Raw genomic sequence first — 15,029 nt, 5'->3', positions numbered from 1 at the left:
TTGTGTGTGTGTGTTAGAGATCAGATCCCTTATCTGTAAGTTAGAGATGTTGGGGGTGGAGGACAGACTTTAAAAACCAATCGATATTACAGTAACCCCCAAATATTTGTCCATTTCTTGCACAAATATTCACTGAGTACCTACTGTGTGCTGGGCACTGTTCTGGGAGCTGTGGGTTCAGTGGTGATGCTCAGCTTCTAGTGGGAAGAAGTAATTAACAGGCAAATGTAACGTGGAGTAGTGATTTGTACTATGAAGAAAAATGCACTAGCATCATGGAAAAAGAGGTGGTCAGGGCTGGCCTCTCCAAGGCAGTCAGGGCCCAGTGTGTGATGAGTGCCCAGAGCGGAGAGAACAGCTAGGAGTGCACAGGCTCTGAGATGGGACTGACTTGGCAGGTGGATTTCAGGAACGGTGAGAGGCGGTGCAGAGGTGATGGGTAGCAGGGGAGAGGGTGGGGCTAGGCACTGGGCAGCTTGAGCAAGGGGTTGATGTCAGAGTTCCCCATCAGGTGCAGCACTCTGGCAGGTGCGACACGTAGGCATGGGGTAAGAGGAGAATATAGAGGCAAGGCAGTGTTGGTCTGTGCAACCAGGTACACTGGGACACATTGGGAAGGTAGAGGCAGTGGGATTAGCCCACGGCTTAAATACAGAGTATGTGTTAAGGACAACGCCCGGTGTCTGTAGCTGGATCAGCTGGATGAACTCTTGAGGTGGGGCTTACTGGAGCATCGCAGGCTTGAGGGGAGAATAGGGGAGTGGTCTGGGCTACTGGTGCATCTTAGGTGGTCCCTGTAGCCTTGGGGACAGAGGCTTGGGACACCCTAATGCTTACAGACTGCAAAGAGTGAGGTCGTCTAGCAGTGGCCAGTGTGGAAGAGTCAGCAGAGTGGAGCTCCAGCGCCAGCAGGAGCTGGAGAGGATTTGTGTGTGGGCAGGAGGGGCAGACGTTGCTGAGAGGCTGGGGGGCCGTTGGGGTTGACGTCTGCACTTGGCAGGACCGTCATTGATGGGACCAAGATGGGAGAGGACCAGAGACATGCAGCCAGGCTGTCCGGCCAGGCAGTTCCTGGTGGATGTTCTACCGCAGTTATTGACCAAAATTTAGGACGTTTTTTTTTTTTAATGAAATGAAAAGTCCTCTGCTTAATTTTTTAATTTTAATTTTTTTTAAAGATTTTATTTATTTACTTGACAGACAGAGATCACAAGTAGGCAGAGAGGCAGGCAGAGAGAGAGAGAGGAGAAAGCACGCTCCCCAAGGAGCAGAGAGCCCGATGTGGGGCTTGATCCCAGGACCCTGGGATCATAACCTGAGTCGAAGGTAGAGGCTTTAACCCAGGCGCCCCAAGTCCTCTGCTTCATAATCTACATGTTTATTACCTTTGTGCAACTTTCCTGTGTCTGCGATTTTCTTCTCTTGTGAAGTTTTCTTCCTGTATGATTTCTGTAGACGTTCCCAGCTATTAAGGACTTTCAGGAACCATGGAAAATAGAAACAGGGTTTGACCTAATAATAATTATATGAATATATGAATTATATGAATTATTCCTTCAGTGAGTCAGTTCAGATGAATGAGACGTGTACTTAATGAGTAACGCGGTAACACTTACACACGTTGGTATGTTGCTGTCAAAGTTATACTTCGCTTCTTGCAAAAACCAGTTATTTTTATTTGCAGAATAGAATCCAGAAATTAATTTCATTCAAGAAAGACTTGTGAGTGTGTCACTTAGACACTGTGTAAGTAACTGACTCTGAACACCAGACTAGGCTGTAAAGAGACTGGTTTTATTATTATATTTTTATTTTTTAAAAGATTTTAGTTATTTATTTGACAGAGAGAGACACTGTGAGAGAGGGAACACAAGCAGGGGGAGTGGGAGAGGGAGAAGCAGGCTTCGTGCTGAGCAGGGAGCCCGATGTGAGGCTCAATCCAAGGACCCTGGCATCAAGACCTGAGCCAAAGGCAAAGGCTTAACAACTGAGCCACCCAGGTGCCCCTAGAGACTGGTTTCAAAGTAACAAGTATGGACTCTGAAAAACAACCTGAGGGTTTTGAAGGGGCGGGGGGTGGGGGGGGTGGGGTGGGAGGTCGTGGGAGCCAGGTGGTGGGTATGAAGGAGGGCACGGATTGCACGGAGCACTGGGTGTGGTGCAAAAACAATGAATTCTGTTATGCTGAAAAGAAATTTAAAAAAAAAAGTAACAAGTAGGGGTTCACCTGCCCCAGGTCACCGTGGTGACCCCTTCCTGACAGCAGGCCTGGGATGGGGCTCCCGAGTCTCTTCCTGTTGGCTAGGAATGCACTCAGTCTCATCCCTGTCCTGCCGTGGGCTTCTTTTTAGGAAGAACGAGCAACTCAGAGGCATGTCTACAGCCCAGTCACCCTGACATCCCCACGTTTCCATGTCTTATGAAGGGCGTCAATACTCTGGGTGTTGATGAGATCCAGGATGATAAAGCATCAAGCACTTGGCCCATTACAGCTTGTAGGAAAATTTCTTTCCTACGTTTAAACCAGGCTATTGATGTGACATCAGCTGTTTTCAAGTTGTTTTATCTTAATCTGTAAATCGTTAGCAGAATCTAAAGTGCCAGGAAAGAATCCCCACTAACACATCTAGTCTGGAAACTATCGAATGTGGTGGTCTCTTTTTTTTTAAAGATTGTATTTATTTATTTGACAGACAGAGATCACATGTAGGCAGAGAGGCAGGGGGGGGGGCTCCCTGCTGAGCAGAGAGCCCGATGTGGGGCTCAATCCCAAGACCCTGGAATCATGACCTAAGCTGAAGGCAGAGGCTTTAACCCACCGAGCCACCCAGGCGCCCCATGAATGTGGTCTCATTGAACAGTTCTGTTAATTTGTGGAGAGTCAGAATTCTAGCAATCTCCTTTTCTGGGAAAATGTGTGCCTTGTAATGGGAATCTATCGTGTAGGCGCAGCCACGGCAGAGGACCGTTCGGCGCTGTGTTACTAGGTTGAACATTCCTGTACTCAGCTCGTTAGCAGTCCCTCGGGTAGCTGTGAGAGAGACTGTCACCCGTACACAGCAGGAGACAGGGCCCAGCGTAACCGTGCCGCCCAGCGTAACCGTGCCGCCCAGCGTAACCGTGCCGCGGAGCTCTGGGGGCAGCCCCACATGTCCCGTCGGCTGGGGCGGGGCCCAGTCGGTGGTGGCGGACTCAGCACACTTCAGGGGACGAGGCAGGGAAATTCCAGGACAGCGTTCCCGTCGGGCAGTGCAGACTGAGCACCCCCAGCTACACACCGCACAGGCGTTGTTAGCCTGAGAAGCACGACACTCCGCCAGCTCTCGGGAGATTCACAGGGTAGAGTTGCGTTTTAGTAAAATTCGAAACAGTATTTTGTCTGGCTCACACTGATGTGTAACATAACTTTTTTAAGCAAAGAAAGTAGAAACACAAAATTCGGATATTCGGGCGAGGGGCTCCTCCCTGGGGGAAGGTGATGGGGGAAGAGAGGACACACAGGCAAACGGAATCTCAGTTACATTCTAATCTTGGCCAGTGTCCCCCGTGTGGTTCTGCTCTATGACTCCCACACGGGTCACATCTATTCTGTGCCTGTCAGAGTATCGATTAATTTGGTAGACAGGACAACTTATTCGTATGGAGTTAATTCTTATGTATGAGTAGGTTATCTGGTTTTTCAATAGGTGTGTTGTTTTCCTGGGGCCGCCATACAACGCGCCACGGAGCTGGTGGCTCAGAACACAGCAGTGTGCTCCGTCGCAGGCTGCAGGCCAGAAAGCCAGACCCAAGGTCCTGCCGGGGCCATGCTCCTCCTGAGGGCTCCAGGAAAGGCCCCTTCCCGCCTCTGCCAGCTTCTGGAGGCTGTGGTCCTCGGCGTTCCTTGGCTGGCAGCCGTCTGCCTCCCTGCTCAGATGCCACCTTCTGGGGCATGTCCTCTCCTCTCATGAGGGCACCCATGGTTGGAGTCAGGGCCCACCCTAATCCTAACCACCCCCCTGCCCTGGGGCCTCATCTTCACGGATTTCATCTGCAAGGACCTGATTTCCGATTTGCCCACTACTGTGGGCAAAAGCCATGAAACAGCGATTCACAGAAGCTATATATGATTAATAAATATCAAAATATACTTACTGGGACATTATTAAGTAATTGCAGATCGCAGCTACTGCCTTTTCGACCTGTCATGTCAAAGACTGAAACGTCTGATGGAGCTGACAGGGGTGTAGGAGCATGTGTTCCTGTGACGGCGGGCGTGTGTTTGTGTATGGTTATCGGAGAGCAGTTTGGCAATATCTATCAAAATCCATTTAAAATACCTGTACCCTTTGACAGCCAACCAAGCCTACTTCTAGAAATGTATTCGTCTGGTATGCTCGCGTGTCCGCAGAGACCCTGGCTTGAGGGTACTGCAGGATCTGGCCCCAGCCTCTCCTCCCACCATCCCCCGCCCCGCCGTCCTGGAACACGGCCCCCACCCGCTGCCACGTCCTCCTCAGAGCCCCCCTCCGGGAGCTCCCACCCGTGTTCCTGCCCGGTCTCCGTTCCCCACAGTGGTGCTCACCTGTGTGCCTGCTGTCCTCCTTGGGCGTCTGCAGCAGCGGGCCAGCACCTGGCACATACCTGGCCTGGGGAATGGAGGTGGGCTCAAGGGCAGGCCCCGGGGGGAGGTGTGGCCTCTGCGACCCGTGGAGCCTGTTACCTCTCCAGGCCTGTGACTGATCAGGGAGGGAGGTTCAGCCACTCCCCCGAGTTACAGATCAGGCAGGGAGGTGAGGCCATTTGCCCAGGGTTTTCCACAGAAAGACAAAGCCCTGGGATGCCTGGGTGGCTCAGTCCTTAAAGCGTCTGTCTGGCTCCCTGCTTGGCGGGAAGCCTGTTTCTTCCTCTGCCACGCCCCTTGCCTGTGTTCCCTCTCTAGTGGTGTCTCTCTTATTTGTTTATTTAAATAAATAAAATCTTTAAAAAAAAAAAAAAAGGGAAGAAATATAGACAAAGCCTAGACTTGGTGGCACCTGGGAACTTGGGGATTCTGAGCACAGCCAGGCAGAATAGAAAGCCAGTGCCACTGCCCGCTGTCCCCCTGCCCTAAATATGGTGCCTTTTATGGGAGGCCTGCTGGTAAGCTCAGTCCAGTCAGGTACTTTCTACTGAGCTCCGAGCAGTTGTGGACTTGCCCTCTGAGGGCTCTGCAGGCCTCTGAGGCCCAAGCCCAGGAGCAGAGCCATCTCTGGACTACATACCCTACCCGAGCTTCGGAACACACCGAAGAAAGCTGAGTGCGTGCCTGGTGTCTCACCTGGGCCCTCGTTGCCCTTGGCCCGCACTGTGCCTGCCTAGTCGGACTGAGACTCTCGGCTATGTCCCCCACTCTCCCACACCCCCATCCTTCACCGTCACAGCAGCATGACTGTGGAGGCCCTAATCTGAAAAAGCCAGATGAGAATCAGAAGTATCCCAGGGTCATAAGGAAAACAGCACCAAGTTCATTCTTGCTCGGTGATGTAGCCTCCAGGAGCCTGTCCCACAAGTTGTGTTGCATGGCCTGCAGTTACAGGCCTGTCTTGTGGCCCTTTGTCATGTGTCTGGTGATGCTCTCCAGGGCTCTTGGAATTGATGTCCTGGTGACCAGCTCTCCCTGTAACTGCTACTGAACAGACATCCGTCCAGCAGGTGCCTGTGGCATGGGCCGAACGGTAGTCTCATCCAGGCCCTGCAGAGTTGAAATGTATACCATCCAAAGAAGGGCTACACCAGAATTTGTCCCTAGTTTCCATGCATTATAGACAACCTAGTAAAATTCCAGGGCAGTAATTTAAATACCCAGTGGCTCGTGCTGTTTGCAGGTGTTGGAAAAGCATCATTTCCAGATCCAAACCTGAGAAGCCAAAGGAAAACCACCCGTTTCTCCAGCAAACAGAGTCTGGACCCTGGGCTGCTGTGCGAGCAGCCACAGGGCCAAGTCTGCAGATGCCCATGGCCCAGGGTGGCATCCACACAGATGGGCGATTCCTGGTGGGCGCCGCTCCGGGCTCCCTCCCCCCACACCAGTGCCCCCTCACGTGGCCCTCACCTGTCAGACTGGGGTGGATCTCCCAAGATGCCTTCTGTTTTGGCTCTCAGACTTCAAGCGTGAGGACTCCCCGAATGCGTCAGGAGCCAGGGAAACCGGGCCAGGGAGTGGAGTGCCCTGTGGTGGTTCATGGTGACATTGCAGATACCGGTGGCATCTGAGGGAAGGCAGGTGGTGTGTCTCAAAGTTGACGACGCTTTCTCTTTTTCCTCCAGAAACATGAAGACACGGAGTGTCCCTGTGTGGTGGTGTCCTGCCCCCATAAGTGCAGTGTCCAGACCCTGCTGAGGAGTGAGGTAAGGGGCATGGCCAGGCCTGCGGAGGAGCTGGTGACAGCCTCAGGACTAGCAGCCTGACACTCTGTCCTTCCCCAGTAGCTGAAGTCGAAGGTTTTCATGGAGCACGAGAGTGATATGTAGAAAGACAACAGAGATCCTCATGCTATTTTGGGGCATCAAAAATTTCACAAGCAAGCAAATAAATGCTACAGAGTGGTTAAATTCAGAGCAAAATATGGTTAAGAACTGAGAAAATGAAGTACAGTGCAAGCAAAGGTCATAACCTTGTAGGTTCTAAAAAAATCCATTTTATAATCTGTAAAATAGGGATTCCTATAAGATGATCACAAAATAAATGATGTTACAGACACTGCTGACCCGCTTGGCTGTGTATACTGTGCAGGGTTGGTGCTGGGGAGCAGACGGGCCTGGAGGCGTTCCCCACATTTCAGGGATCAGCTAGCAGGGCCCAGTGGAGCCTCCCCAGAGGTCATGTGTCTCACGCTGCCCTTGGGCATGCTTTCTTTAAGCCAGGTTGATTTACATGAATTTAATTTGATCAGGATATATCCAGATGGAGAAATTCCAAGGTTTCTTAAATGGTTTGCCACCTGGTCCTGATCTGGAGCTTCTTTGATTGCTGTTTGGGGAGCACCTGGGGCTCCTGTGCCCCCTGGTCCCCCCACAGGTCCCTCAGGCCCGGGTGCTCTCATCTAAGGAGGCTGCTCCCCTCAGCCTTTGCAACAGCCTGGAGTTTTACCCCTGAACATTGGCGAGGTGAGGGTTGGTGTCTTATATCCCCACTGAGCAAGAGGACCTCTGTGGGCCTGGAGCCAGGGACACAGGGTACAGAGAAGACCCCCAGAACCCCTTTCGGCCAGAGCATGTCCTCCCAGGAAGGTACTCTGCTAGGCCAGGGCAGGGTCTTCCTGGGCGATCATGGCCCCAGACCTGTAGTGTGCCTCTGGGAGTGGCAGGAGACACGCATGGATTTCCACAACTAGGAAATCCCTCTGCTGAAGCGAATGGGCGACGCGTCTACAGCATTGAAGGGATCACCAGGGTTTTATACGCTTTCCAGAATTTTCAGTCAGGGCTACCTGAATTAGCGACAGAAGCTAACTCCATTTGCCTCTAAGTTATTTTTCTTTTAAAAATCTTTAAACCTGCATTTATCTTGGGTTTCTGGTAAATGATGCTACTGGTCTATAAATTATCCTTGCCTCTTTTCCTAAGCTCCTGTAAGGGAGCATGATAAAGGCTCTAAGAGGAATGATAATGAGCCAGTTTAGGAGAAAGCGTGACCCTGAATTAACAGTGGCCCAATGAAAATGACATCAGACCCCTGTGTCCCTGATTTTAATACCAGAGGCGCTGGCTGGATAGGTTCATGATCATAGCACTGGCCTGAAAAAGTAGATCTTAAAACTTCGAAGGTGACATTACTACGCATGGTCTCATGCTATGTCTCTCTGCCAGTCACCTGGGCTCTCCCTTTTGGGCGCGTTCCTCCAGGTGCCGGCCAGAGCTTCGTGGCCAGTGTGCTGGTCTGCTAGAATTGTGACCACCGTGGTCTGCCATGGCTCAGAGACCTTCCACAGAGCTTGACCCATAGGCTCCCCGGGACTGTGGCCCTTCTCTGCAGCCCTCGCCACAGGCCTACTCTCCTCTCCTCCCTGTCCTAAGTACTGACCTAAAGGGGAAAGACTCAGGAGCTTTTTGTGCTGGTGTATAGTGGCCAGGCCCAGGAGCCTCTGGGAATGTGTGTGTACACAGAAAAACGCGCGCCCAGCTCTGCAGTGCGCTTAGACACCCCCTCTCCTAATTCAGGGTCTAATTGTTCTCTATAAAGAAGATCTATCCTTAGAGTTTCCTGATGAGAATTTCTTCAATAAAAGAAGAAGCTGTCCTTAAATCCTATCAGCCTAATGAGTAGTATTATGTCTTTAAAATGTAGATGTTTCAATTCCCTTTTCTCTGGAGGGGGTATCATAAGTGGTTTTTATTTGACAATTTGCCAATATTTAAGCTGAACAAAGGGGTTTTTCCTTGTACAAGGAGTTATCCTCTCCTGATCTCTCTTAATTTGCTTCTACCAATTAGATGTGACAATATTAAGATTGTTAGAGTGACCTTAGCGATCTGTGAGAGGCTACATGGGTTTATGGGCACTCAGAGGGAAAAAAAGTCTTTCCAGAAGAAGGAAAAACTCATCTTGTTATCTTGAGTATTGAGAGTAATGGTACATCGTGTAAGCTTGCTTCCAAAATATATTTATTTTTGTGTACCGTATATTAGGTGTGTGACCCAGTTACATCCTGAATGCTTTCTCTTTTTTGTGTTTCATGCAACTTTTGTTTATAGTCTTTAAATGTTCATTTCAGTTTACGTTTCTCCCTTTCTTTTTAAAATGCTGGCGCTGCAGACGGCATGTCACATTTTGAATAATTTGTTCTAAAGAAACTGTAGGTTTAAGAAATGTTACAGTAACCGTATTTCTGTATATTGGCGTATATATGTGTATACCCGTGACAGTAGTGTAAATTTACTGCCTTGAGCCCAGGAAGCAGGTGGTGTACACACACCCGTAGCTGATAAGCCCCCTTCGGGACAGTACAAACCAGATGCTCTCTGTGCCCTTAATGTGTTTGAACATTTTCATGCAGACGCTTGTGCCACAACTCACGTCTCTTTCCCGTTGCAGTTGAGTGCACACTTGTCAGAGTGTGTCAATGCCCCCAGCACCTGTAGTTTTAAGCGCTATGGCTGCGTTTTTCAGGTCAGTATCCACCATTTGTCCTTCCCGGTCACTGACATTCTGCCATGAGAGAAAGTTACTATCTTAACATCTTAACATGCAAGTTCTGGACCTGTAGTCTTTGTCATGGAGCCGAGTCACCGTGCTGCATGGGTGGCGAAAGCCACATGCAGCTGCCGTGGGTGCTCGCTTTCCATGCCCGTGGTGTTCTGAGACCTGAGGAGGACACCGGTGCTGAGAAGGAAGTCAGGGCGTTAGCAGAACGACTCCATCTGAAACCGGCTAGGCAGTGGGACAAACAGGACTGACAGTCGTGGGGGCGGTTCTGGAGAGATGGCTGTGGAATTGGAGCGAGTACTTGAATGTAAGTGCATGTCAAGCCAGACACGGTTGGGCGGCGTGTGCATCAGTACACAGCTGTGAGGACCGCGCTCGTGTGTCCTGTGGCATCTCTGCCACCCCTCGTGGAGCAGCCGTGTGGAGAGGGCGTCTCTGTCACCACCACACTCAGGCTGCCAGAAACCTGTGTCTGGGGTTTTTTGTTTTTTAACACGTCTGAGATTGCTAGTGAATTTGAACTGAGTTTCATTGAAATGTGTGTCTCAATTTTAAAACTGATCAGAGGGCAGTATCTATTACAATTAAAGTATTTTATATTTAATTTTGTGTATTACCAATACATTGTTATGAAATCAGTACAGAGATACTGGCAACTCAGTATTTTCTTAGAAAGTAAAGAGCCCTGAGAGTGACTGTAGCCCACCCTTTGTCTCCGTCTCTTAACGAGACGGAGCGCTCACCACTGTTATGTCGTATGTAGTTCCATTCATTCTGTGTATGTGTATATATATGTTTATATAGAGCGGTACTTATATCAACATATATATATGAATATTCTATGTACAGAGTATGTGTTTTGGAGATCATTAAAATGCTATTTGTGGCTTCTTAATTTCTAATCCCAAAACAAATTATATTTCCATATGGATTATTTCCTTGCATATACAAAGTACTATTTCATGTGCTTATTACTGATGTGGTCTCCATCTTATGTACTCTGTAGATTATTTATGTTTTGTATGTAACTTTCCAAGTATACTTAGAACAGTGAGGAGCAATACGTTTTCTAATGCAGTATTTTTCCCTAATAAATTAATATTCTAGAAGATTATTTAGAATGCCACTTTGACTACATGTTCGCTCACTAGATTATTGTAGCACTGCCTAGCTGTAACTGCAGGTGTCTGCACATTTCCCATTTGTAGCTTTAAGGAAAAATTTATAAAAGAACAAAAGTGAGAGGTTTAAGAGTTAATTTCTGGGCATTACAAATATGAAATGCAGATGAGAAGGCGCTTGGTAAGAAGTTGGAGGAGTAAAGAGCATGAGCTTGAGCTCGCTGTAGACTTGCAGGCTGTTTGTCTTGCCAGCCTCCCCACCTGCACTCGGCAGAGCGGGCGCCGCCAAGCGCTGCCCCTCAAAGGCGTGGAGACCGCCCGCTAGCCGTGCAAGAGCAGGGCTCCCCTCTGTGTGTAGCACTGGGGTTAGGTCATGTGTTAGTCTTGCTGCGCTCCATGATGGAGTGATGGCTTAATGCACTGCGTCTCTGTTCTCGCAGGGGACAAACCAGCAGATTAAGGCCCACGAGGCCAGCTCCGCGGTGCAGCACGTCAACTTACTGAAAGAGTGGAGTAACTCTCTAGAGAAAAAGGTAACGCCAGACTGCTTCTCGCTTTTGTTGGCTTTTAATCATTTCTTCAAATTATTTAAAGAAGAAAATCTATTTTATAGTTACTAATGGTTTTGGATAAAAGAAACAGTATCAAGAGAATGTCCAAAAAGTACATTTCTTTTCACATGACCTTGAGCTCATAAATGAAGGCATTTGTGTGTGTTTGTTCTTTGTTTGTTAATTGCCAAGCAAGCATGCAGTGCCCACCCTCCGCCTTTTTTTTCCTAAATCACATTGTGGTTAACTTAGCATTGACCTAGAGTGGGGATTCTCAGACTGCCAAACCTCCCCATCTCTCCCCATCAGCCTCGTCTTTTTGTAAGTAAGTTTTATTGGAATGCAGCCATACTCATTCACTTCCCTGTTGTCCATGGCTGCTTTTGCAGAGTTTAGGAGTGAGACAGAAACTGTACGGACCTCACAGCCCAAAATGTTTGCCCTCTGGCTCTTTGCAGAAAAAGTCTGCTGACTCCCAGTCTGGAAGGTGACCGGGGTTACGTGCTTCACAGTTCTTTGTCTTTTCTGAGCGATGCTGCCCGCCACGGGTGTTACTGTCAATTTCCTCACCGGATGCTTTGTGGAAGCCGGGTGCAGGGGCACTTGTCCTCCAGCTGGGCTGCTTCTCAGGGGGCCTGTGTGGTGGGGGCTGCCACCCCCTTAGCAGGCGCCTCCCCCATGTGGTACTTCTTCCCCGGGAGTTCTCCCTCCGCGGTGCTCCCCTAGGCCAGGCCTTCTGTTCATGAGGAAAACGTGAAAACCTCGGAGAACTGATAGAGAAGTTGTGACAGGATCTCTCACTGTGGCTTCTGTACAAAAACAGAAACACTTCAGTATTCAGGAAGCATTGGTGGAGAGTTTGCAGCGGGAGGGCACGAGGTGAATTAGAGCGGCCGGTAGGACTGATGTTTATCTTCTAAAGATTTGCAGAGATTTGAATACCTTGTTTCTGGCATGAAATCCAACCAATTTAAAAACAGAATGTGTTTGAACAAGTCCAACGTTGTTAATCAGAAGACTTGTGTGAACGCTGACATAAAGTAGCTCTTTCAATACGAATGTTGATGCTGAAGGTGAGAAGCGACGGAAGGGCTGGTCACACGTGCGAGTGCAGGTGCGGCAGCGGGAGGGTCCCCTTCACTGGTGACACGGACTGTGTGTGAGGAGTCGTTTGTGACTTCCGCAGGGACACACAGTACTCGCTCTGAGCTAACGATGGTTTACGAAAGTCTTCCCCTCGGTTTGAAGAATGTGTTGTTTCTGCTTTTTAAAAACGGTAGGCGCCGACGGCAGGGTTCTCTGCCTCTCGTGCACTCGGCTTCTCACTTAGGGGACAGGTTCTCTCTCGCTGAAGATGCGCTGATTGCGCCCCAGTGCGCGTGCGCGGGTGTGACGCGGGGCCGCCCGCGGGCCGTCGGGGAAGGTGCCCGCGAGTCTGTCCCCGGAGCCCAGGCTGCCCCCAGAGCCGAGCCCCGCGGCGCGGGTGCAGGGTGACCCCGGCAGTAGTGATGCGCCCCCACCCCCCGCGGCGGTGGCCTCGCTCCCCGGCACGGCGGCGTGTGCGTCCCTGGAGGTGCCCGGCCCCGCGGCTTCCCGGCCCGCGAACACCCCGTGCGGACGCGGCCTGTCACCTGCGAGGGCGGGACGCGCTGCCACGCGCTGCAGCAGCGCACCCGACGTCCTCGCCCCCTCCGCCCCTCCCGGTCTCTGCCCGCAGAGTGACCCCGCGCGCCGTTAGGACCGCGAGCCGGGCCGTGCCTGGTGTTTGCGCTCAGCGGAGGGGCCTGTGTCTTCACTGGGCCCAGAGGCGAAGACCAGACACAGAACGGAGATACATCTCTCCTCCGAGCATGGGGTCTATTTTCCGTTATACAGTTACTCAGCTGGAATCTCTTGGGTTATTTTGTTCACGTGTAGTGGAAAACAGCATGTTTGAGTCGGTTCAAAACCCCGACCCATCACATTCATGTCGAATTAAGGATACGCTGTTTTGTAAAATGTGGACTTGAGAGCACCCATCTTCCGAGTTAGGGGAGCTTACAGGGAACTACAGAGTGCCCCACCAAAGCAGGCTGCAGTAAATGTTGTTCTCGGTGAGGAGGGCCTTGGGGAAGGACCGGGGACTCCTGCGTTCATCTGCCTTGGGAACGTTCTGCTGTCTTCTTGGAAACACACCTGCCAGGTAGACTTGCCCATACACGTCATGTCTACGTGGTGGACGGGTGAGAGCTGGGTTCTGCAGGGTCCAGGAGTTGGATTCTTTGACTAAAAGAAATAAGTAAATGTTTACATTAGGGAGGTCCCTAAATCAAGAAGTTAAGCGTTTAATATGACGTAACATGTGCTCATTCATGTGAGGTGCTTCTGTCCATCCTCAGGTCGCTTGTTTTGGTGTAGGGGGAAAATGGCCATTGTTTCTGGAAATATTACCAAGATTTTTAATCAAAATCATTGGCATGCATGCAGGCTATTTCTTTTTTCTGGATATGAGACTAAAGAGTCTGGGAATCGTGTCCGGCTTTAGAGATGGGAATGAGTGAGCCATCGCTTTGGGAAAGGCAGACCCGCCTGCAGGAAGGGCCCGTGGCCCGTCTGTATCGCCTGTGGGAGTCCAGGGGCGGAAGCGTATATTTCAGAGGAAAGTCCATGGGTGCTGAGTGACATGCTAGGCAAGTGACAAGTTCTTTTGCCTGTGAGACATTGCAGATTTCGTGTTCCTCAGTAAATAGGCATTTGTTCTAAAGTGAAGCAGACTGTGTCCTGGGCGCTGCCTGATTGCCTGTGTTTAGGCAGGTTCTTGGCAGGGACGTTAGGAATCCGTGCTTTACCACACCCAGGTCTGTCCTGGGATGGCTTTGGGCCATCGCATCAGGTGTTGGCTGGTATTCGGGGGGCACATCTGAGTGGAGGTGTCACAGCATTCCCCAGGGAGCCTGCCGTCTTCGGGGGCCACAGCCCAGTCCCCGCATAGGCGCATCTGTTGGGAGAGAGACCTTTCCAAGGGCCAGAGAGCCCCATGCAGAAGTCTGGTGAGAAGGTGGCCTTGTCAGACTTGCGCGCGGACTCCTCACCCGGGGGCTTTTAAGACCAAGTTAAATGGGTTCTTGGGAGCTAGTTATTTCCTAGAAAGAGATTTTTGAAAAGGTCCGTAGTGGGTTTAGAACTGCTCCCCAGCAGGCCCTTCCTGGGCTGACATGGTGTTGCCTGTCTTTATATACTCGGTTTCCTGGAAGGTCTTCTTGGGCCACAGGCCGGGCACACGGGCTCCGCAGCTCCGGGTCTCTGCTGCAGGGCTCGTCAGCCTGAAGGAGTAAGTGAAGCACGAACGTAGCTTTGTGATTCTCTCTGTGCTTTCCCCTTGTGTTGGGAGAGCTTTCCAAAGTTCAGAAGAAGGCCCACTGGTGGAAGTGAGATAATTCACTGGGCTGCAACTAGTTCTTTTTAAAGTAAAATAGAATAAAAAAGAAAGTATCAGGACACATGGAAATGACTAGGGCGAGGATAGTTTTGGGATACCCGTTTCTTGGGTACACACAAACACACACGTCTGTATACGCGGGGTGAGAGGTGAGAACGTGTCTCCTGGTCAGTTTGAAAGCCACTCTGGTAGAAGGTTTATTTTTCAGCAAAAACTGTGGAAAGCATGTCCCGTTCGTTCTGAAAGGCGGCTACTTCTGGGCTTTGCCTCACCGCAGTTCTTTACCGGGGCACAGAGTGTAGGGTTTCCTGTTCGTTACCAGGACTTCCGTTTCCTGTGGAAAGGGATTTTTGTCCCCTGGAGCTTCCTCCGGGGAGCTAGTAGAGGGCCTGTATTGTGAAAATGCAAGTACTGTCATTGTAATTGTCATTAATTAATAAAACCACTTTTTGTTTCCTTAATTCAAGAATTTCTTTTTCAGGTTTCCTTGCTACAGAACGAAAGTGTAGAGAAAAACAAGAGCATACAAAGTTTGCACAATCAGATATGTAGCTTTGAAATTGAAATTGAGAGACAAAAGGAAATGCTCCGAAATAATGAATCCAAAATACTTCATTTACAGGTAAGAAGTTTAAGATGGTGGCTGGATCAAAGGGTGAGGAGCGTGTCTGTGTTCTCCTTCTCGACTTTCTCAGGGAGCTGTTTGAGCAAAAGCCCTGACCTTTGTTAAACAGACGGCCTGTTTCTCTGAAGTGTAGACTGAGGACCTGGGC

The 15,029-nt window shown here is 50.1% G+C and overlaps 1 protein-coding gene across 13 annotated transcripts in view; it reads left to right on the top strand.

Annotated features, from left to right (window-relative positions):
• TRAF3 (TNF receptor associated factor 3) overlaps positions 1 to 15,029 on the top strand; it is a 119,126-nt gene that overhangs the window by 92,612 nt on the left and 11,485 nt on the right. For 10 of the 13 annotated variants that reach the window (XM_082737502.1, XM_082737501.1, XM_082737504.1 and 7 more), the window contains 4 exons: positions 6,289 to 6,369; positions 9,056 to 9,130; positions 10,728 to 10,820; positions 14,738 to 14,878. In XM_082737502.1, coding sequence (XP_082593628.1) covers positions 6,289 to 6,369; positions 9,056 to 9,130; positions 10,728 to 10,820; positions 14,738 to 14,878 — 390 coding nt within the window. The remainder of the gene's footprint in view (positions 1 to 6,288; positions 6,370 to 9,055; positions 9,131 to 10,727; positions 10,821 to 14,737; positions 14,879 to 15,029) is intronic. The other 3 variants (XM_082737495.1, XM_082737494.1, XM_082737496.1) reach the window with 2 other exon arrangements.

Source organism: Mustela nivalis (assembly GCF_964662115.1).
Source record: "Mustela nivalis genome assembly, chromosome: 6".
NCBI classification, from domain to species: domain Eukaryota; kingdom Metazoa; phylum Chordata; class Mammalia; order Carnivora; family Mustelidae; genus Mustela; species Mustela nivalis.
The sequence above is the reverse complement of the archived record's forward strand: the minus strand, read 5'-3'. Positions and strand labels throughout refer to the sequence as shown.